This window comes from Blennius ocellaris (assembly GCF_963422515.1).
Source record: "Blennius ocellaris genome assembly, chromosome: 19".
In the NCBI taxonomy this organism is placed as follows: Eukaryota; Metazoa; Chordata; class Actinopteri; order Blenniiformes; family Blenniidae; genus Blennius; species Blennius ocellaris.
The window spans coordinates 15,149,969-15,174,394 of record NC_137668.1 but is presented as its reverse complement, the minus strand read 5'-3'; the positions used below and the strand labels follow the sequence as shown (position 1 = coordinate 15,174,394).

The following is a 24,426-nucleotide window of genomic DNA, read 5'->3' as shown; positions in this document are numbered from 1 at the left end:
TTATTAGTTACTTTTCATTAAAAACGGGTTCAGTTGGTTTCCTAGTTACTTAAACAGAAATAATTTGTTCCTTAGAAAATAGCTTGTGTTTGTTTTTAATATTGTTGTGAAACATTCGCCGGCAGCGCTGTGGGATTCAGTCTGATTCACTCCCTTGGTGCTCAACTGAAGCTCTTTAGAAATCAAATGGTTGGTGGTGCAAACAAGATATTTTTGGACTGCTTGGGTCAAAAATCCCAATACATTTATGTGCAAGTGATCCACTGCACTTCTGCAAAGGGGATATAATTCAAAGCTGTCATGCAGATCTCGGCAATAATTCCTGTTTTTTTTTGGAGAGAGAAAACGATTAATGGAAGAATGGAAATGAGAAAAAGCAGCCGGAACAAACTACCAGCATGGTGACAGTTTATTTTAAAAGGTAGGATAATGTTCATTAAGTGGCTGCAAATAGCTCTCCAGCACTGTGGAGGAATGCTAATGTCGCAGAATGCTAAAGCGAAGAGCCTCCGTCAAACGGAAACTTCAGCTTTAGTATCTGAACCTTCTTGCTGTGAGACGAGAGCGCTGACCACTGCTCCACCATGTGGCCCTCGTAACACTGTAAATATTGAAAATATTAAAAAGAAAAATGTCACTTGGCTATTTTAATTGGGTTCTTTTTCCACACTTGACCACTTTTAACACAACACTGATATAAACTATAATATCCCTTTTGCTCATAAAATGAAATTGCATGCAGCCTTTTTATGGCACTTCAAGCAAACAAGATGCCGCATTAACCTTCACCTTTTTTTCTTTTGCTTCTGGGTGAAATCTCTTGACTCTTTTGCTGCTCACAGCAAAATGTAGCATGTTGATATGTGTTACCTGCTTGATGCTGGGAAGATGGTAGAATATTGGTTTCAGATAACTGCAGATCCATTTCTGCACATTCTGGTATTTTAAATGAGACATTTAACAGCGTCCACAAGATGTTTTATTTTATTATATTATTGTGATTTGAATGAACAAAATAAATTCACAATGAGGACCTGCAGTGTGAGGGCCTTGACCACAAACATATGTGGCAAAAACAAATATAACAGTAATAGCAACATTTCAAGGTTAGCTGAATATCCCTGAACTGCTTTTCAGCTAATACTATCAATTTGTATATCGGGTCAAAGATTGTGGCCGTTTTTTTTGTTTCCAAAGATTTTAAAGTGAGTATAAAATTACAATACAATTATGCAAACAAACCTCTTGCACAGTTAGTGACCAAAATCACACATTTTTCACCACCAAAGTTGATTACAGAATATTGAGTCATATTTCCCAGAATACAATAGGTTATTTAGAGTTACATATTAAAAAAGGGACTGAAAATTGTCTCATTTTACGGCTCTTATTGATTTTTATTGCTGTTCTTTAGTGTATTATACCGTTGCTTTGAGATTATATTGTCATTTTTAGCACTTTGAGATGTAAAGTTCCCTAAAAATAAAATGCATTATTATTATCCATAAAGAGAAACCATATACTCACAAAATGTATTTGGTGTATGTTTAAATAGTTGCTTGAAGTTCTTGCATCATTGTTCATATTTTAAGATAAATCCATCAGTCACTGCAGTGCTTGTGATCAGCAAAAGAGGCTGGACATTATAGTGCTATATGCTATTATAATAAATACTATAAAAAATAGCACTGATTGTGTTAATCAGCCATGCTAATTTTTCACAACACCGTTGATCCAAGTGGATTTGAGATTCAAGACAGTCATTACATTGTGGTACACAGCGACAGTGTGCAAACTTGCAACTTTAATATTGTTGTACAGTACGATTTCAACAGCATTCTTTACAATGCATCCAACACCCCACCCCCAATAAATAGAATTTCAGATAATCTAAACTAATCTTTATATTTTCCTCAAAAGTTTAACATTTATCAGTGGACAGTGATGTCATCAAACACATTTAATCTTTTTCAGTAATAAATAAGGGATTCGATGTCTTCAAGGATTGATTCACGGTCACTGTCAAGGATCAAATTATGTTTGTATTTTTTTTTTTGTTTTTTCAGACACAATCACATTGAATTGTACAAATCTTTGGTAAATTTAACAATCCAATGCTACCAAACTTAAAAATCAAAAACCACATAACAGGCTAAGATTTATAAAGTCATCACTTCAGTTTTCTCAGATTACATGACGGTTATCAAAGACTAATTTCCAACTTCAATTTTTTAAGATTTAATTAATACACTTTTGGAGATTTGAGTAAATATGCAGCATAAAGGTCTGCACTCCATAACCCGACACAACAAAATCAGCACAGTAATGAAGGCACTTCATTCTGTTAGAGAAGATAAATCACAGTTGTTTGAACAAAAAATCAGACGTGAAACAACAGTCCTGCATAGCACTGTTCCAACACAAAAACAAAAAAAAACAAAAAAACAAAAAGTCACCCATTCTAGGAAAGGAAAAAGAAAACATTGTTCTGTGTGTGTGATTGTTTTTGGTAACTAAAATATTACTTGATAGAATAGTAAAACCTCCTTTCTCTGATAGAAAATTACTTTATGTATGTCTTGCTCTTAGAAACATTTACGTATGTACATACAGTAATATAATCTTTACTCAGTCAGAGTCCTGTACAAAGAGTCCGAGAATCCAGACATGGGGAGAATCCGTACTGTTGCTTTCTCTAGATTTGACTATGATCATTTGCCCGAAAGCCTCCGACTTGGGAGCGGCGCTGGGACTCGCGCAGCTGATCGCAGGACGGGAGCGAGGCCGCCGGCGGTGGCAGCGAGGTGCGGCCTCTGCTCGGCGATGCCGAGGCGGGAAGGAGCCGCCGTCTGCTACCTGTTCCTCAGGCTCTGTAACAGACTGTAAACGTCCTCCTCCTTACTAAGACCCTCAAACAGAGGGATCAGGTCCAGCAGCTCTGTGTCCGTCATGTCATCAAACCAAGACTGCACTGGGACCTGCAAAGCACAGAGGAAGACATTGGAGTTAAAGGATGGGGCATATAGAGAGAGAGAGAGAGATCTCATTTAGCGATCAGTATTATGTTATAGGTGAAAAGCTGGTGGGAGTTTTGAGTAAATAATTAATGGGGGAAATGCATCAAAGGCGCAAAGAGTGTCAGCAGCTTCACTGAGAAACTCTTCCCGAAGGGGAGAACCCTCATAAAACTGTGAGTGCTACCTCCGGCTAGAAGAAGAAGAAGAAGAAGAAGAAGAAAACAACACTTGAGATTAAATATATTAACAATGGTTCACAGATAAAAACTCCCACATCATCATTAGCCTCATAAGTAAGATATCTTCGTTTCAAATGTGCATTTTGACCCTGTTTAGGAGTCCAGAGTCGATGGGTGGAAACACAACACTGAAGTCAGCACATCTTTGTGATCATTAACTGAACCACGACTCCCACAAAGTAAAGAAATTGTGCTTTGCGACCACATTAGCCGGGACGGACAGAAGCGGCTCACTAATGGCGCCGTTTTGGACAAATCTACAAGCAAAGACGAGGTGAATATAATTATAATCAGTGGAGGATTATGCAATTTCTTTTATGGTTTTAATTTCAACGTAACAAGGTCAAAAGCCACAACTTTATCAAGATCTCTGGACGATATCTTTTTATGATAAATCTTTATCATAAAAAGAATGATATTGATGTCCTTGAGGAAATGATTTCTATGCATATAATCCACCTTCGTTCACCTTAACCAGGAATACTAGGACCTGGGGTGTTGCTTAGCGACCCTCCAGTCAGTAGCTAGATTAACCCTGCAAACCTCTGAAAATAAGATTTCTTCTCTAGCTTCTCGGCCAACACTCTAAACAGACAGGACAACCATGGTCACAATCACTTCAGTTATTTGATTATGTGCCGTTATGCTTGGTTTTATGAAGAAATGATAGTCACAAGGAAGCAGTTTCCTTTACTTTGTTAAGTCTTCCAATTGGTGTTGTGACCTGACATTTCCTCCATGAAGCGAGTAAACATGCAGCGAAAAGTCTGGACTCTTTCATAACCAGTGAGGTTGCATCCATAATAATGTTTTCGTGTTTAATGGTGAGATTTGGCCTCTCGGGGGATCAAACGATGCTCAAAAGTATCACAGTGGTGTGCTCAAAGGGTCGAGGGTGAAACTTGCTTACAGCGTTCTCAGGGTGGAAGATGTAGGAGGCAGGTGAGTTGTCTATGATGATGACTTTACTGAGCTCCCGGCCCAGCCGGCTGAGGTCTTTGACGTAGTTTCCTCTGTGGAAAACACAGGATTCCCTGAAGAGCCGGGCACGAAACACCCCCCACTGGTCCAGCAGGTCCGCCACAGGGTCAGCATACTAAACAGAGCGGACACCGCGGGGTCAAAACAATTGCGGGGGACCATCAAGGCGGAGCTGCCAGCTGTGAAACCAACCTTGGCTAAACTTGCTGTGAAGAGGACGCACTCGAACAACTCCCCCATCTTCTGGAGGAACTCGTCCACATGCGGCCTCTTGAGGACGTACACCTGGAACACACACACATTAACACACGTTTGGCACAGGAGATATTTTGCTTCAGGCACCAAATAATTGGTTTTGCACGTGGAGGAGGTTAAACTCATTCAAAACGGCTATCGCTTGTTATTATCGCTTTATTAATCTTTCAAATATGTTCAATTCATTCATCTTTATGAAAAAAATGTAGAGACATACAGTCATTTTTATCTGAATTAAACTCCGACGGTGACTCTTTCAGTTCTTAAATGAAAATTATACAACCATTATCAAAATGGACATATTGCAGGAACAGTGGTTTACAACATTTCATAAAACGACCACATTTGCCTTTGCTTGCTCATCTTCGTCCATCTTCGGCGGGCTAGTCGCTGCCTCCAAGTGCAAGTAATCAAGCATAGGCCAGAGCAGACGCAGAAAGCCTATCCTGGATTACTTGAACCCGGCTACAGCTGCATTCAGGCTTCTTCTGCTTGGAACGGGACACGGAGAGAGAAACTTCCAACGTCGGCGTCAAACTTCAACAGCAAAGCAACAGCGTCTCTAATCGTGTCGCAGGTGTGAAAGCACTTTCATTCAGACTCGGTATTTCTGTCTCTGGGAAATACACCAAATTCTACTCTGTGTTGCCAAAGCAGGGACTCTGTCACTTTATTTAACAAATGTTCTGACACCTTTAGAGAATCTCTTTCCGAGCAACTCGCTGAAAATCTAGTGATTTTTTCCCCCCCTTTTTTTCTGGTGTTGTTGAGGACTGAGATGGGAAAACACACAGAGGGTTTATTTTCCCCTTCAAAAATGACTTGCAGGCAACTCAAACACTACAGCCCTTATCTGCTGCAGTTAAAACAGAAGATGTTCGTCCCTCTCTGCTCATATTACCATCTAAATACATATGAAGCTGCTCCAGCTGAATTTGTAGTTCTAAACTTTTTATTTCTGTCTTTTATTATGATGATACGTTGATGACCAGTGAGTTGGTCAACCTTTTAGCAAAATGGACAAACTATACTTTTCTTGCAAAGGAGTTGGCAACACGGCTATTGCCTGTGTGCGAGACGGTACCTTTGACAAGCAGTGGGAGATTTGTGACACAGTCACGACACGGCTCATCTGTTGTTACAGCAAGCAAGGACACAAAGGGTGAATCTGTTTAGCTTTCCTGACGTAGCTGCAGGATATTGGGGAACAGAAGCGTCTAAAGAAAGGAACATTGAGCCAAGAAATCCATTTGATCTCCGATGAATTAATACGCATTTTTTTTTCATTTGAGAACTTCTGGACGGCTTCCATGACAGTGCGGTTTTACCTGATGTACAGTGCCATCAATCTCCACTGGAACGATGAAGTCTGCATTGCTGATGGGCTGCAGGAAGAAACGAGAAGAGGAATCAGAAGTTGCTCAAAACAACACAACCTGACAGGGAAACTCTCATGCCGAGATTTTACTTGGGGGTGAAAAAGGGGGGGGGGGCACCTGCAAGGTGCCCCGGGCAAATGATGAAGGCTTAAGTATAATGTGGCTCCCTGTGCTCCGGCGCTCCGTTTCTCTGTGTTAAATAAAAATGAGTCGCGAGACTCCGGGGAGAAACCTTGGAGCCGAGCGGGATGACAGACGAGGACAGGAGGAGCGCTGCCATTTTCTCCGCGTGACTTGTGTCATTTTTAAAAGCACAAAAGGGGAAGAGGAGAGGTGCAGGAGGTAGAGGAAGATAGAATGCAGAGGGGCGTGGGTAGAAGACAAGCAGAGGGCGTAAAGACGAGGATGAAAGGATTAGGTAGGAGGCAAGTGGTGTCATTTCAGAAAGGAGGAGAAAGATAAACAGGCGACAGAGGAAAAATGTCTCCGTGCATTTTCGTAAGAAAGTGTTTTTAGTGAGAGCCATCATCTGTTTGTTTGGTTTGTATAGACAGAGACAGAAATAGGGCTATCTAACAGCATTATTTCACAAGTTAAATTGGCAGCAATACATTTGATTATGTTGGGGGAAATACAGTCAAATATAATAACTATATGTCTGGGGAAAAAATTAACCTGCATCCATTTTTTTCCCTCATTTATTTTGCTGTTCTGTGAAGAAAATGCCAACAGAAAATGGATTTGAGGTTTGAAGGTTATCAAAACAATCTTTTTATTAGAATCTCTGTCATTAAATGCTAAATTTTTTTCGAACTAATTAGTAAGACGATCCTGCACATTTCTGACCAACAAATAATTTCCAGACAAAATCAGTTAGACTGAAAGAGAGCTGGAGCTAGGCTAATTAGCAAACTTGGGTATCTGGTACTATTTTATCCCATATATGACTAAATCCAGATACAGCTTTAATGCTGTTCGAGATTATCTGCAAAAGAGTCCGTCTATTTGATTTATTGGCTGGCAGATAACAACCTAGTAAGGTCCTGTTGCTGTTTATGGATATATAACTCAATATGACGTAGTGCATGTATCAATATTATTGCTTGATTTCAGTTCTAGTAAAATAAAATGGTAATAGTTGGTTATTTTAACAGAGGTTTTTCTGAAGTTTCTTCCATTTTACAAAAAGTTGCCACAGAAAGTCATTGCGACTTGCAGCATAAAGTTGCCTGCTTCTCACACCAGATAGCCAATGTTGTAAAACAATACTCCCTAAATTGCTATCAACCCTATAGTGTAAGCAAATATATGATAGTGTGTTTTTAAATGGTGACCTGACCCGTCCACATTATGACTTTATAGAGCTGATGTTCTACTGTGTATATGAAACCTGTTATTCTTATACCTATTATAAGAATACTAAACATGCAGCTCTTATGTAAAACTCCACCCACATTCCCCCGTATTTGTCCCACAAGTCTCGTTGCTGTTTGCCTCCAGGCTTAAAGCTCCAGTTGGTCAGAAGGCACAGTTCAGTGCCATCCAGCAGAGGGGGTGTTTGCTGTAGGAATACTAAGCACATGGTTTGACCTTCGGCATGACACCTGTATAATCCATCTAACTGTTCATGTGCAGTATATTAGTTTATCATTATCAATATCATACGCTGGGGGAGTTCGATTACTTTATGTAAGGCAAGGGTGAGTCAATTCATGATCAAAATCTCTCATTCCTCCTATACACGGGTGGTTTCGCAATATTCAGACTCGGCTGTTATTTACAGCAGAGAACATAAAGACTGGAGAGTCTAAAAATGTCTCAAGACAGCGAGAGATACCAGTGAAGAGAACAAATGTACAGCCTACCATCAAATGCGCAAAGGAAATAAAAAGAGAGAGCGAAGCAGATGGAGGAAGAGACGTAGGAACAGGCTTCCTCCTGCTCCTCTGACTACCGTTCCTCTGCTGAATCACTCCATCATCTCAAGACGGAGCATGAAACAGCTGCTCATCACCGGGACTCTCTAATGGGCCCAGAATGGAGACAATGAGAGATATGGAAATGGGGGAAGATGAATGTGGCACAGAAACGAACACTTGAAATGAGGGACATGTTAAGAAGTTCACCTCAACAGGGTTCATGGAGAAAACTTCTTCTGGACAAACAAGACTCTTGTTTATCAGCACCGATACAGTTACAGAACTAATCTTCCTTTAGTCATTGTTTAAAAAAAATGACTTATTTTATTATCTCTTACTTAAAACAAGATTGTGTTTTATACAGTTTTGTTTTGGTTCCATCTATCCATCATGGAGAGTGATCTATAAAGGTTTGTGCTATAAAAATAAGTGTGAAGTCAATATTATGTCCATATTAATGAGAAAGCTGAAGGAACACACTGAATCCTGACAAACAATATCACATATCGATTTAGCTCGTTAACCTTTATTCATAAGACAAACCTGGAGTGTTAGCTCGATCGCACAAAATACAACTCTCTGAACCTTCAGCAGGGAAGATGCTGTTATTGTGACGTGAGGCGTTTTCTCAGCTGGCTTACCACGACTTTTATTTGGAAACTTTATCATAAGATATTTCCTATGTTTTACTCTCGAGGTTCAAATTTATATTTTCTCACACTTGCTATTTTGTGACTGATCATCTCCAATTCAGATGTATTTTGTGTGTTTTTTTAATTTATTAATTTATTTTTATTTATTTGTTGTAACAGTCTGTTGTTTGATTACATGTCATGCTTGTTGGGGCTCAATAAGCCACGCCAAACCCTCATCTGAATGTGCCTTTTGATGTGATGTGCCTTATCACTTGTAAAACGTATGCAAATTGAAAGCATAATGTATTTTCATGCAATTTAGCACACTTTATGATTGAACTTTGTAAATGAGGTCCTTGGGATTTAAAAAAAAGATACTGAAAACTGATATAAGTGCATTGAGAACATGCAAAATGCACAGAAATTCCTCCCAAAGCCAGACTTGTAACAGGGTCATTCTTGTTGCAAATTTCGAAAACTGGTGCAATGAAAACACATCCAAATAAAAAGCTCAAAGGACATTTAAAAAATGCAGGAGAAAGTATTGTAATGAGGATGAACTGAATTTTACTGGGAGTCCAATCTTATTGGCCACATTCATGCCTGACCCTCGTCGCGCTCTGGTGGATGAGCTGGATCTCACCCGTCAGCCAAGTCCCAAAATATTGTGGAAAGTGATCCCAGAAGAGCAAAGGTCTTTATAGCAGCATATTAATGCCAGCCGTTTTGGAATTGGATACAAGTGTGAAGATCTGGTGTCCGCATAGTTTTGATGATAGAGTGTGCGCGTGGGAAACTTTACTCTTAATATTAAATTGTATATTGCCTCTCCTTTGAAGTTCTTCTCCTCATCTCACACATACTGGATATAATCCCAGAGAAGGCCCAGGAATTATCTCCTCATCCATTACATGCAGGATAAAGCACAGACTGTGTGACGCGTTACATAACATTTCTTTTTTAGTCCATGTCCATCTGGGCATGGTTCTGTTGGTTGTAGCTGTTTTTCTGCACTAATTGTCCATTTCTAGTGTGGACGTGTGCACTTTAGCGATAGAGAGCTTCAATATTTTGAGTCAAAACGACCCCTAAAGAAGGAAATCAGCAGGAAATCCTGCAAAGCTTCTGAACGGAACTGAAAATGCTGCGTATGCGTCACTTTCTGTCTTTCTCTCCCAACTGATTTTCATTTATTGCAGTGCCTGAATCTATTTCATACAGAACTAAATGAATTTTGATGGAGTGAGTATCCGGTGTGTATGGCTTTCATCAAAAATTGAAAAAAAGAAAAAAAGAAAAAGCTCCTGTGTGAGTCTCTGACTCGCTTTGACAGAAGCGGGGGGAGGAAAGTCTCAGACTATAAGAACAGATCCAGATTATCTGTGGAATTCATCCTGCAGTCATTCAAGGCAACAGTACAATGTACTGGACACACCCTTTGTGTGTGGGGGAACATGTATGCGTGTGTGGCCTTGTACTGCTGGCATATGATTGTGAGGGCGTCCAGTGTGTGTGTGTGTGTGTGTGTGTGTGTGTGTGTGTGTGTGTGTGTGTGTGTGTGTGTGTGTGTGTGTGTCTTCAACTTCCTGCAGCAAAGCAGTTTCTTAGTCGGAAGAAAGTGTAGAGGTTTCTTTGCCTTGCAGTCATACTAATTACGAGTACAGTAGTTCTCCTTCACCGCTGAATAAAAGCATAACACAGAAGCATCTTCAGTGTTACATCGAGCTATTTTTCAGCACACCTTTCTGCCATTCATGTCTCAGCTGCCGAGGACAAAAGCCCTCACAGATACAGTACAAATAGGAGTAGTGAGATCAGCTGGAGCTCTGCTGAAGTGGGTCACTGGGTTTGGCAGGTGTGTTCGTCGAGGTATTTTTGACGGCGAGATGCTGGTCCTTTCCAGCATTTATAGTGGAACAAATTCTATGCATGTTTACTATGTACATGTGACAGTATGTCCATCTTCATGTTTCATCTGCTCTCTCCAGTTGGCTATCTGCCTCCTCCATTGTTACACCAACCATCTTTATGTCGTCCTTCACCCCCGTCCATTAATCTCTGAGGTCTTTCTCTCCTCCTGCCCGGCAGCTCCATCTCAAACATCCTTTGTCCAATATGTCTACTATCTCTCCTCAGCTTACGGCGAAAGCATCTCAACCTCAGCCTATACTTTCATCTTCTTATTAAAAATGTATCAAGCCATAGTTTGATGTAAGTCACAGTCAAAGAGGCTGCGGTGGATGTTAGAGAAGCAATCTTGTGATCATAAGGTTGCAATTTCAAATCAGAAAATAAAAAAAAATATGTATGGGTCTCACCCTTGGAAAAAAGTGCCTTAATCAATGGCTGCTGCTAGAATGTGTAGTAACTATGACTATGGGATAGGTTCAATGTAGAGGGATGATTGGCTGTATGGTTTGGAGGATAGTGCACAAATAGGTACTGCACACTATTACATCACAAAAACTGTAAACATTATGATAAATATTGGTGATATATGAAGCTTTAAAGATGTGAGACATGTCTCATAAAGTGAAATTAGTGTATAAAAGCACAGAAACAGTTCTATGGCGACTAACTTTTCTGAAAGCTGTGTTGAAACTGTTTAACGAGAGTTGGTTGCTGATGCACATAAATGCAATACATCAGTTATTTCTGGTGTAGTTCCACATGAATCAATCAAATTAAAACACAAACTAAGCAAAATACCAAATATAGCAAAGCTTGGTGGTGTAGGAGTCATCTAAAGTGACTCTTTCACTTTAGAATATTCCATTAAAATGCTTTTAAAACCTAATAAATACATAAAAATTCACCTTCTCCTGTTTGAAACATTTGCATTACCTCATGAAAAGCATAGATTTCTTCACATACGTGATTCTACATTGCAGTGGAAATGCTTTGTGCATTTTCTGTTTAATAAATGGACGAACAGAAGATGAATCACGACGCACAGCCACCAAAGATGTACTGGTTGCCATGCCAATGCCTTGTTATAGTAGGACTCAAGTCTCCTCCTTTTTTTCCAGTTTGTTTTAACTGGTATTTAAAAGCTGCAATACCCTCAAGGACCGAGATTCCTGTGGTTTGCGTGCACGTCAGTGACGTTAGCGCAGCTCAGTGTCACCTCCTGCTATTTGAGTTACAGCAAAGAATGGCATTTTCAGGCTTTATTTCTGGATAATCCTACTGTCCCTCCAAGAGCTGCACGGTGACAGCGTGACACAACTGGAACGCAGCTTTATTGTCCGTCTACTTGCAGATGTCCGGTAGATGGGGGTTGTAAGTGTATTCATGTGTGTGCCGTCCTGTTTTTGTTTTTGTTTTTTTTGTCTCTGTGGTGCCGGAAAACTGGGACTACTACATTTGTGGGATCCGAAATTCTGGCTAAAGCACTGACCATTAAGATGGGCTTAAGGGTGTAAACCAGAGGAAAAAATAAGGCAGAGATAATAGTGTCTGTGTTTACCTTGAAGGAGCTGTGTACGAGTGTTTCGTCCAAGTCGATCACCACACAGCTCTTGCCATAGTCCTCTATACTGACCTCCGGCAGCAGGAACTTGGCTGGAGGCTGCAAAGAAACACACATGCTTTACAATGCCCTGCGCACTTTAAGCTGAAATGAAAAGAAATATACAAACACACACACTCTCTCTCTCTCGTTTTCTCTGGCACACACACCGTGAAGGTGTGATCGCCGCTCAGTGAGAGTGTTGGACATCATCACTCTGGCCACTTTGGGCGACACTCAAGAAACACTTAGCAGCACTAATGACCTCCACAAGGATCTTCATTAACTTCTGTGGAGGTTTGACTTCACTGCTGAGAGGATTATCATCATACTGATAACAGCTAGTTGCTGCTGCTTCACTAAATCTCTTCCACTTCAGGATAACAGTTCAACAGGAAATCCTGGAAATACCGAGAAATCGTAGATGAACAGAATGGATTTGAATGCAATATGATAACTTTGATTTACTGTGCAGCCACAAGCCATTTTATTTAAGAGACATAATTGGATGAAAACATTTTACTTCATCAGTAAGAAGAGAGCGAGCTATTTCTATCTGATTGTGATGTCAAGCTTCATTCAAACATCAATTTTCTTAGTAGATAAATCCTCAGCATATGGATTTTCTTTTAAATCCAGTAGTTAATGTCTAATTAAAACCCATAAAATATAAAGTACATGTTTTTTCCTTGAGCTGATATGACTCAAATTAACTGCTGCTGATGTATCGGAGTTACTCTGACTGACTTCTGTTACTGTGCTGCCTTCAGGGTCAAAGGGAAAAAGGAGAAACTAGTGTCCTCTGCCAAGTGGGCCTGAGGTTACAGACAGGCACGGGGCAGATGGTCCGGCCGAGGGGGGGGGTCACACACACACACATGCATTCGCACATACACGCATCAGTTCTTACACACAAATCTTTACAGAGGTGAGAAACAAGGACTCTGCCAATCTTAGACACAAACACTGGTGTGCTGCTTCTTACTGCATCACACATTTTCTGCACGTATGTGTGTTTGTGTGTGTTGTATGTTTTATCTTTTTTTTTTTCTTTCCCCCTCGCAGGAGTGCATGCTGATGTATCGCAGGAAGTTTTCCCTTTGAGCAAGGACACTGGATGACATCCTATCAGGCCGTGATGAATGTGATTTTCACATGCAGGTTGAACAGGGAAAGAGGAGGCTCACTGTGACCTTGACATTTTCACCAGGGAGCTGCATGGAGTTCAAATAGCCCGCCACCTGTAGCCACAGCCAGGGGGCGCTCTCACAAGATAATCAACTACAACGCCCCAATTTAAGGTGAGAATATCTGGTTTGATCAGTTTAATACAGAGATTCTGATGATCACACACATGAAAAATGGCAATTCCGGTTTGTACACTATAAGTCTACCCAACACTTAAAATACAACGCAGATTTAAAAAGATGCAATATTTATTTAATTATGATGCCAGTACATGCGAAGAAATACTTGTATTAGCACTCGCATAGAAAGTTCAAAGCTCAAAATTAAAGATAGAGGGAATTTTACATGATGATGCAATAAAAAGTCAGTATTTTAAAAGTATTTGTGCCTCAGGTGGCAGTAGTCAGCCACTGTAGTGACTAGATTATGTTAATACCGATTAGTTTCTTCTTATTTATTAATTAACTCCAGCTTCTGCTGTGTTTACTATTAAATTTCCCATGTTTCCTTAATGAGGACAGATTTCCTGTAGCCAGAGGTACAGCTTACCAACTTCTTCTTTTAGGATGGAAGTCAACTGGATGATACGACTCTTGATTTGTACCTACTGTGCCTTTAATGACCTTTGTCATAGCGTGTGTATAAGGTACATTAAAATAAATTATAATCAATGTATCACAAGTGATATAGTAGTATTTCGTTTAGTAATTATTGACTGTTTGCCTTTACTTATTTTAACAATCCATAAGCATAAAATCAAAGAGAAGCCTTTATAGTTTTCTTCTTCTAATTGTGCGTCAAAATGTCGTTTTTAAACACTACACGACAGTACTGAGTGACGCACATGTGAACCTGTACAGGTCAGATGGCGTTATTTATGTCACCCATCGGAGTTCCTCGGCCGGGGAAGACAAAGATCAGACCTCATCACGGCGTGAGTTTCCTGCTATTGAAGGGAGGTGTCGGCGTGCTGGCGGAGCTCAAAACTTGGCTGCAACGCGGGATGCTGTGAGTGTGAATATCTTAAATTACAGAAAACCACAGGCTCCTCATAGATTCCAAAATAGCGAAAAGAATTGCAGTTTCAGCACCAAGAAATAAAACGAACAAACAGGGATCAGATCAATTTGCTTTCTGGTTAATGTCTGATGAAACCAAACACCCCTCTAATGGACAGCAGGTCACTGAAAACAGGTTGTATAACCACAGAGCAATTTGTCTCAAAACAACAAAATAGCTCATTTAATCTTTAGTCATTCATTTGTTGACGCAGGCTGTGGATGCAAATGTCTTGAGATTGAGAAAATTTGATTGAAAAGGAAAATCTGTTTCATGCTCGGTTCCAACGATTTGAGAAACACGGCAGAGACGGACAAGAAGGCCTAGATCAATCACATGACAATAAATGGATCTGAATCGCTTCTTTCTGCCAGTTGTGTGAGAGGAGGGCAAAAAGCAGCACAAAGAAAAGCCTTGAAAGCCACATGATCGTACTGAGGGAAAGTGCAAAATTTAATCTGACAGGAAGGAAAAATCACCTCCGTGTCAACAACCACATGCAGCTGGACTGATGAAGAACAGCAAGCGAGTGGAGGAGGTTACTGTGATGGAGCGAGATGAAGTGAAACGAAAGATAATAATACATACACTGGGTATGGGGATGACCTGGACCTGGTCACACTGGAGAAAACAAGCAGAGAGAGAGAGAGAGAGAGAGAGAGAGAGAGAGAGAGAGAGAGAGAGAGAGAGAGAGAGAGAGAGGGAGAGAGAGAGAGAGTGAGAGAGAGTGAAAGCGAGCGAGACGAGAGAGAGAGAGAGAGAGAGAGAGAGAGAGAGAGAGAGAGAGAGAGAGAGAGAGAGAGAGAGAGAGAAAGAGAGAGAGAGAGAGAGAGAAGCAAGGAGAAAGCGATTGAGAGACAGGGTGGAAAAACAGAGAAAAGGGAAGCAAAAGAAAAAAACTGTGAAAACATTGCAAGGAAGAAATCGACAACGTCAATATTCTCATCAACAAATGCACAGTAGGGGGGGAGAAGAAGAGAGAAGGACAGGAGAGAGGGACATATAGTGAGAGAAAGTGAGAACAACTTGCTGAAAAACAAACAGAGCTGCCATAGTAACAAATACGGCTGGCCAGAAATCCAGCAACAGTACACTGCTGGGAGGGACCGTGGGCACAGACCCAGATTGAAAATCAGCCTCGCACCAAAACAACGCTTTTTATGGCGAGGTTCGTCAGGTTCACTCTAATTTAGCGGGAACTCATTTGTTCAGGAGAGGTCCGGAGTCGGACTGTGCTGACCACACGTATAGTGCCGGTAAAGGCTTGAATGTGAGACATTTTCAGGTAAACAGAAGTGAATGTGACACGACGCCGCTTCATTTTTAGCCCCGTGTATCTGCCTTGGCAGCAAAACACCGTGTTTGTGGAGGAGCTTTCGGGTTTGGCGCCTTTTTCAGAGCCACGGCGTTCTCTTCGCACAAGCTTACTACAGTGGTCAGAGTGTGTGTGAGGAGAGGGAGGTGGGGAGGTGGGGGGGGGGGGGGGGGGGCAATCCATCACAGTGGACACACACAAGGTCCACTTCATGGGGATTAGACGAGCGCGTGTGTGTCCACACATGTGTTTTTATCAATACCGGGAAAGATTATAAGGGGAAAAGTGCATGTGTTTTGATCTCCTCGGCGCTCTTTGTGTGTAATTTGGTGTGTCGCTGTGTGCTGTTGTGTGCGTAGGCAGATATCGAAGAATGCAAGATGGGAAGGGAGCCCGTATTTTCAAGCAGTGGATGGTAAACAACCGCTGGGTTCAACGGGTTTGAAGCAGCTGGAAAAATTTTGTGGAGGGAGCGCAGCGAGGCTGCACGGGGCCTCAGCTCTCTGCAGGAAAAGGCAAACCCTAACAAGCTCTCAGTAACAAAACCAAACAAATGTTACTTGTTACTGCAGCTCGCGAGTCAAGCAAGAATCGTAAAACATTAACCGATTCCCTCAAGGATTTCTTTTTTTTCAGTTGTGCGGATGTACATTTTATGTTATTTGGAGTCTGGCCAACCATGACATGAGTGAAAAATGAGCCTCACCTTGGGAGGACTGCCATTCTCCTCTGGTGGCGGGGGCAGAGAGAGGGTCTTGTTGTTGGCGGGCGGTGGCTCCACATGGTAGTCGTTGTAGTTCCGGAAGCAGCAGAAAAAAGGGCTGAAAATGCTCCGACTCCGGTGCTTCTTTAAGCTGCTGTTGGACTGGGAGACTGCAGGAGGACAGGGTGAAAAAGAAACAGAAATGCAGTTTGGTTACATCGTGTGTCTTTACATGAGACAGACCGAGATTATTAACTTCAGACGTCATACAAGTAACCTGTTGCGCAACACTTAAGCGTTGCATCACTGCATCCCAGAAATATGTTTTACATGTGGTACTGAGGCCCAACAATCGCTCCACCACTCATCGGTTTTTTGTCATTTTGTCAATATAAAAGAATATAAAGGTTGGAAAGTCAACAATTCCTCCAACATACACATTTACTCAACAAAACTACATTTTCTGTTCATGTGCTTGTTTTTTTTTAGAAGCTTTTTTTAAAATTATTATTATTAAACTTGGCAGCATTACTATTGATATCATGGTAATATTGCTGCAATGAAATATTGCAGTATCTGTGCTTCTCTTAAGAGGATGGCTTTGTATTTAAAGTTTGCTAAGTAAAAGATAAATAATCTTCACCATTGTATTCAAACTAAGAAAAATATGGGCGTTATGGTGATTTGTAACATGAAATTGATAACTTTTTTAAAAAATATATAACTTATGAGTTTCTTGTGGGTGGAAACTGGAAAATACTGAAATAATGACACATTTTTTATGACTATAAACTGACTATAAGGAAAATCAATTGACAAGAGGGGAGGTTGAATTTCCTCCTTTTAAAATACTAGAGTATATTTTTGGAGCAACGATCCAAATACTAACACAACAGCTGCAGTGTAAACTTCACCAACTGCTACTATGGAAATTGAGATGAGAAAATGAAGATAAACATCATATGTTTCTGCTTACTAAGGATGCCAAAGTGTGCGTACGCCGGAGAATTCAAGATTTTGTATTAAACAAATAGGATACACTCAATTTTGGTGCTTCTAGTGTTGTTTCTCTTCTGTTTAACTCATTTTATACTGTAAGAATGCATCTGAATGAATTTTTTAAAGTATTTTTGATATGCAATAGAGCTCGATTATTTCTCAAATGATTTTAATGTATCTGGGAGTTATTTCAATTAATTGCGGGGAAAGTAAGCACAACGTTAAATATTACCTAATGAAAATGTCCCAAAAAATTTCAATGCAAATACCAACAAGTAACAGGAGGGAAAGAAAAAAACTTCTTGCCTTCCCTTTCAATTAACTTTTGTTTCAATGCAATGTCACTTTTGAAGCCTTTATGTAAATGAATGCCGAATCGCCCAAAAGAAACAGACAGAAGTGACGCGTGGAGTTACAGACAGGCTGTTTCTCATACATCATTGCATTACTGTGACGAAAAGAGCTGCGATGAATGTTGTACCACACAGTGAGGCATCAGTTCATGCAATAAGGAGCAGGGAGACAAAAATAGCCATCATCCGAAGTGCCCTCTGGGAAGACAGCCCGCTTAATTAACATCGTGCAAAGAGGAGGGGAAGATCTACAGATTATTACTGCTTACAATTAAAAAAAACAAAAAAACAAAACTGAAACAAAGACACCATATGTCAGAATTAAAAGAATATTTTTATATTTTCTCTATATAAAGTCAGACTATTAATGTAAAGGCAGCATCTATATTTCATTCATCTTAAATGTGAAGCCATTTCTGGTATTTGACAAAAATGACACAGATTCAGACTGTTTGGAAAGAGAGGAGCTGATCACTGACTGACTGCTGCAAAGCTCCAAGGAGAAAACAGCATAAACATGTAGGTCCCTGGTTACATCATCCCTTCTTTGCCGTCTCTGAAGCCCATGGCCTACTTTCACACCGACAGAGCAGATACAAGCAAGCCCGAGTGGTCTGCAGGCCCCCGTAAATGCTCCATCAAGGATTCGGAATTTTAGACTTTCTCCTGGAGTGGGATGAGAAGATAAAAATAGAAATCTGGGCAGCTCGAGTACAAAGACTAAATTCTGACAGTGCAATTATCACGAGGGGTTCCTGGAGCACAAATTCAGCCAAGCCTAATTGTTTTAATCGTAATTTTTTGGGCGGCACGGAAATCCCAAATCTGCACGATGCTTTGAGGTGACTTTAGGTGCAATCTTCATTTCTATTTCCCTCAGAGCGACCGTCGTGCAGCATCCCCGTTCGCTGCCGTCTCGTTAACGTGTTCATACAGCCGTGTGACACGGGCAGCCCAGTTAGCCATGCATGCTGTGGCTGTTTGCAGCCCGCTCCTCTTCTGAGAGCCTTCAGATTGACGCCTGAAACCATCCTTGGATTGCGCCGACTGCTTCCGACAGGCTGCAGGCACTTTGTCTTCTTTGTTCTCTTCATTCTTTGTAGCCCAAAGCTTGCGGTGGCTCTTCCTCTTCTCTGATAGACGTCACAGAGAGGCAGCACTTCAGTAAACAAACGCTATATGGTTGGAAAAGGAAGGCGACGCGCTGTGATACCATAACCTGCGTGGTGACTGAAGGAGCTGTTCTGCCCTTTCTAAAGATGGGTCCCTCACTGCCGCTACACAGATCTGATAAAAACTATATTGACTAAAACTACACAGTTTAGTCTATATTTCTCTCTGTAGATACAGAAGTGCATTAACTCTCATATACAGGCAACACATCAAACGGTGGAACACGACAGGAATTCATCCGATACATGAAAGAGCGGCTGCACACACTGAAGGCATTAACCCTGGAAGACAAAGGTCACCATTCGCACACAAACACACTCACACGGGCAGTGATGAGGAAGTCTCATTAATGTGTGAGGACTTAATGTGGTGGAATTAAGAACACATGACAAACTGTGTGCTGCAACATTACGAGATCGGTGTAATTATGTAATTTAAAAAGCCGGTTCGTCAAAAACACTCAAGCTTTGGTTGAGTGTAAACTGTGGAGAGTTCACTTAATTTCCAGTGTCTCATTTACAACCATAGGTTTTTCACGAGGAACCTTGAACATGGAGTTTAAAGATTGTTTAAAAAAAAAAAAAAAAAAAAAAGCTTTGTAAATCAGTTGCCAGCCAATGTAGGAAACGATTTGGACAGCAAAGTTGATGGAAAGCTGCAGAGAACAAGCCCCAAAACAAACTTACTGAACACCAAATCACAGGTTAAAACTTTATTTTCAGTTTTAGTGAATCAACATGAGTTGGTGAAGCAGGTCATCTTCCCATCAAAAGGCTGTTGGTTTGAAAACAAAACTCGTTCCGTTCACTTGCGTCAAGACACTGAACTTTGCTTTGCTTAGCAGGCGTCACCACCGATGTGTGTACGTGTGGGATTCTGTGGGCGATTGTGCTGAAGTGGTAAATGGTTAATTTACCATTTTCACCCGCAGTCATAATATCACACAACATAACATAATGCAACAGAATCAGCTGACTGTCGCATATAAGCTGCTCTGTAATGAGTCTGATTTAATACTATACTTGTCCGTCAGCCGACCTGCATTGTAATCTCTACCTACACACATTCAGCTCAGGCGACAGTGTGCGAGTTTAGCTATTGCCTGAAGGTGTCCAGCGCCATCTCTTTCTACAACAGAATGCACTGTTCAGCACGGCAAGAAAAGAAAGGCAGACGGAGCTGCTGTCAGAAAGAGTTTAGATAAAGCAAGAGGTCAAAACGGAGTATCTCTTCCAATGACAAGCGACAAGTGAGTGAAGTGAACGGACTGAACTGTGGTTGCCGTTTTACTGCCTGACAGGTAACAAAGTTTGTGGAAAATATGCAAATGAGACATAAGTTCGTTGGACATGTTGCTAATGTGAGCACGATGAGGCACAACGCTACCAACAAATTCTAATTGGCAATCAATTAAAGACCAAACTGACACTCAGTGATGTAATATGTCATATCTCAAGTTTACTCCAGATTATGTGACGATGGAATCGCTGCATATTTTAACATTACTCTGATTCACAGCCCTTGTTGGCTTCATAGCAATTGGAGGATTACACACGGGCTCTTAAATGCACCTGAGCTACGCTGGCAGTGCAAAATTTCTTTCCGTTTTATCGGGGTTTCGCCATCCATGAATTCTTAATTTTGTTAGGTTCCGAAGCACTCACAGGGGAGAAACACTTGGCAGTGACTTTCTGACTTTCTGACTGGACTAATGAAGAGACACTGACACTTACTGTCTCACTGCAGACTTGGTGGCTCATCAGAAAGTGAGACACTTGCTACCCTGTCGATTGTCAATGACTTTATCAATGACTCAACAGAAAAGTGGCAGCAGTATGTTCCTTCAAAGCACTCTGGCTAATCCACAGTCCGGAATGATCCTCCGAGGATCAAAACGTTGATAATACCTATTTTCCGGGCTTAGATATGCGACAGTTTGAACTGTCAGGCATTTATGTGACGTGTACATGAACATATACCTTTTCCTTTTTTGTTCACAAATAAGTTTTATGTTTAAAATCTGATTACAACAGAGTCAAAACCTGCTCTACAATTATCAAGAGAGAAACCATTTCAGCTTCACTGTTTTGGGGTCACCACACCAGATCATGCAATCAGGACATTTAATTAGGCCATTTTTTAAATTATAGTCTCGAGTGGAGTTTTCACATCTTCCCAAATCATTTTAATCTACTTCCATTTCTTTAGTATGGTGAAAAAAGAACGTGCCTTTAGCTTCCATTCATTTAGTACAAAGATCTGGAATATATCGGTATACAGTCGATAGTTATTATGCTGGTTTGTCATGAAGAACTCCATTTATATCGTATTGATAGAAGTTTATTGATTTCTTTCTCTGCAATGCCCTAACCAACAGGATTACCGTTTCTAAAAATAGTGCCATCCTTCGAATAAAGGGCAGAAATCTCATATATCTTTAAAATTATGCCAGATATTGGCAAATCTACAAATACATTTGAGTGAGGAAAGAAAATCCCACCATTTCATGTATGGCATTATTGAAGTTGAAAAATTGTTGTTGGGAGTTTTTTGGAGCTCTGATGCCTCGTTGTCACTCTTCGCTCCTCCATTTTGAGGAATCTAGATTTTCCCGCCTTGGCCTCCCCCCCCCCCCCTCCCCGGACCCACCACACTGAAAAAAAAGCAGGTGGGAGTGTGAGACAGAAGAGAGAAAACGAGAAGGAGCTGGAAGGGGAGAGAAGGGCGTAGAATGGGTGGGGAGAGTTACTGTGGTGAGACAGCCTATACTTGGGGCTGATTCTTACTCCACCCCCTCCTGCACCACCACCCTGCACAAACAGAGCTTTCCTTTCTCCCTTGGACCCAAACAACATAACAGAGTTCGACTGCCGCCGAAGGCTGAGCAAACACACATACCCGTACATGCATGTAGCGCGTTTAAATGTTTGGACAAATGGTCGATGTGAACGGCGATTAACAAAGAGCGAAACCTACACCGGGGAGCAGACAGAAACTTTTTACTTTGGATGTCCTTGCTCAGGAATGCGCCCCGAGTCGGCTCGCTTTGCATAGTAATGCTGCTTGCGTCAGTCCTGAGAATAACAGCAAAAGGTTAAAGTGCAGCCTTCGCTATTTGGAACACAGGCGAACAGACTGTCACAAACAACAATAACACAACAACTTAAATCAGTCATATAATGCTCCCTTGGCACCCAGGCTAAAAGGAGTCCGTCAACAGAGCGCGGTGCTGGTAATAACAGACACACGTACTGAATTCTGTGTAAAGGGTGGTGCCCGCACGAGGCTTTATCCAACAAAAAGCTGCCTGGAGAGAAAGGGAGAGCGTTTGGGCTCTTTCTGCACCCTCTTCAGAGCAGGTGCGCATTATTTGCCGACTGAATTCACTTCATTCAGTTCAGCGTCGTCTCTCGATCGGGAAGCTGTGAAAACCGCCCTTAAAGTCGCCGCCTGTGTCGGTGCTAAATGTTAGGTAACCGCCATCGAGAGCTTTTCCTCATCAATCAGAGCCGGCCAAGCCCAGGCCCTCCTGTCACATGTTCAGGCACAGCTACTAACAAGGCCGGAAGAGGGAGAAAACGCAGGAAATTCTCAGCATTCCTGACAGGAAGAGATAATCACCCCATGACCCACAGCGTGGAACACTGCCAGGCTCCGAGAGGGAACATGATCCCCGGCTTAGCTCAAGACTTTTGAGGTGGCCTCCTTTACTGTAGCACTAGAGGCGCAGAGATATGCAGGCGGTCAAAATACAACATGTCACATTTTAAATGTGATAGGTTTAAGTTTAGCTGCTGGTTCCCCCTGAACAGTGTCCAAGGTCTCAGAGGTTTATGTTAGGACGACCATCCTTCAGGGAGACTGGAACTCCCCGGTAAGGCTGACAAATATAGGTGATTTCAGGTTTACTACATGTTTTTAGTAGAAATATGGCCAGAACGTTTGTTAGTTATAAGCCTTATGCTCTCCATTTTATCCAAACATGACAGCACAACAAAGTCCAATCTGACAGCAAATATTTGAATTGGTCTTGCCCTCATTGAGAACATTCATGTATAACCTCTTAATTATTATAACAAATCCCACATCTGTCTCAAGTACTAAAATTACCATTTACTCAACAGCCATCCAGCAGAGTTCTTTGATACATTAGTTTATATTTTACTTTTGTTCCTGAGCTTATCTCCATTAAAAGCCTTCACACCCACAGATAAGGATCTCAGCTTTCTGACTTATGTAAAAAGCTCTACACGTCAAATCGCGGGTCGAGTCCTCAACTGAAGGTTTAACAGCTAAACTTCCTAGTTCATATTGAAATTTTATGTAATCAAGTATTTCATTTATTTTCAAGCACATTTTTTTTCTACACCAAGTGCAAAAATACAAACAACCAGATACAGTACTCATATTGTTTGAATAGTCAATACATTTTACATATTTTATCAAAGTTTAGAGAAACAGTGTCATATGGCAAGACTACCTTTGAAAAAAAAGAAATAGTCTTTCATTTATTAACAATTACATTATGTACTGAAATTAAAGAATATTTTTATGCAGTGCTCTTGCCTTGAGTTTCTTTCTTATAGCATTACCGCTTGTTTGTTGAAGCTCGGTGAACAAAACCTTTTGAGAGAGCTGACACCAAGAGCTGATATCCAAAGAAATATAAAGCATATCATTTTAGACAGGCGGAGAAGTGCATTTGACTCCCCGTTTCCTCAAACAGCTGCAAAACAATCACAAGAGAACCCAATGAAAATACACTGCATTACAAAAAAAAACATTTACTGTAATAATCACAATTTTTTTTTAAAAATCTATACAAGGTTAATTTAGTCTGATCGATCCAATAGTGATTATTGCATCACACTACTAGACCATCTGAGCGTCTCTATCTAACGTGTCAAAATGATATGAGGAGATGGTGCCTGATTGAAAATCTTTATCAAATTAGCAGGAAGATAGTAGATAATCCAAATTCAAACTGCTGAATTGACAATGCATTTGTTACAATACTGGAATATGCAACAAATGCAAATAAAGAAATTTCCTCTGATGTTTCTTCGTCCCGCTGCAGAATGGAATCATATCACTGTTCGATGACATGTATGTACCAAATACTAATCCTAAGGATAAGTCACTGAAAACAAAGAGAATATAGAAAAATGCAGAATTAACCTACAATCAATTGATATTAATCAAGCCGGTGTGACCAAAACTTGAATTGCACTCAAATGACCAGCCAGGCGGCTACAGCTTACAGTACCTGGGGGGGCATGGAGGTAACTGTAAGAGCGGACCGTGTGAATGTGGAGCTTTAATAATTCAGATGGAAAACAGGTCGGTTTTAACTGGCACCGCCAGGTACTTAACACAGACAGAAAGTAAAACGAGCGTGAGACCAGAAGCACTTCTGTGCCATCACTGCTTTAAAATCCACCCCAAAAATAAAAATCCTTCAGACACTGGCAACGTGACGTCAGGGCAAGGAGACGGCGACAGTACAAAAACGACATGATAAAAACCCTGCCATCCCCTCCAGCAGTGGGCACGATATCACAGATTATTTGCCGCCTCCCCTCACTGAGATTTGGAGAGTGGTGTGTTTTAAAAATGGGATCAGCCGTCTCTGGCTTACGTAACACCGTGCGAGATAAAATACTTACTCGCCTGCTACTGAAATGAAGAACAGAACGATCG

The 24,426-nt window shown here is 41.0% G+C and overlaps 1 protein-coding gene across 2 annotated transcripts in view; it reads right to left on the bottom strand.

Moving 5' to 3' along the window:
• Nucleotides 1-2,024: 2,024 nt before the first annotated feature.
• ctdspla (CTD (carboxy-terminal domain, RNA polymerase II, polypeptide A) small phosphatase-like a) overlaps nucleotides 2,025-24,426 on the bottom strand; it is a 32,716-nt gene continuing 10,314 nt past the window's right edge. The window contains exons 2-8 of one of the 2 annotated variants that reach the window (XM_080514963.1): nucleotides 16,205-16,371; nucleotides 14,772-14,804; nucleotides 11,895-11,996; nucleotides 5,821-5,877; nucleotides 4,430-4,522; nucleotides 4,167-4,352; nucleotides 2,025-2,978 (exon numbers count right to left, since the gene is read on the bottom strand). In XM_080514963.1, the coding sequence (XP_080371089.1) occupies nucleotides 2,853-2,978; nucleotides 4,167-4,352; nucleotides 4,430-4,522; nucleotides 5,821-5,877; nucleotides 11,895-11,996; nucleotides 14,772-14,804; nucleotides 16,205-16,371 (764 nt within the window). In that variant the 3' untranslated portion in view covers nucleotides 2,025-2,852. The remainder of the gene's footprint in view (nucleotides 2,979-4,166; nucleotides 4,353-4,429; nucleotides 4,523-5,820; nucleotides 5,878-11,894; nucleotides 11,997-14,771; nucleotides 14,805-16,204; nucleotides 16,372-24,426) is intronic. The other variant, XM_080514964.1, reaches the window with a different exon arrangement.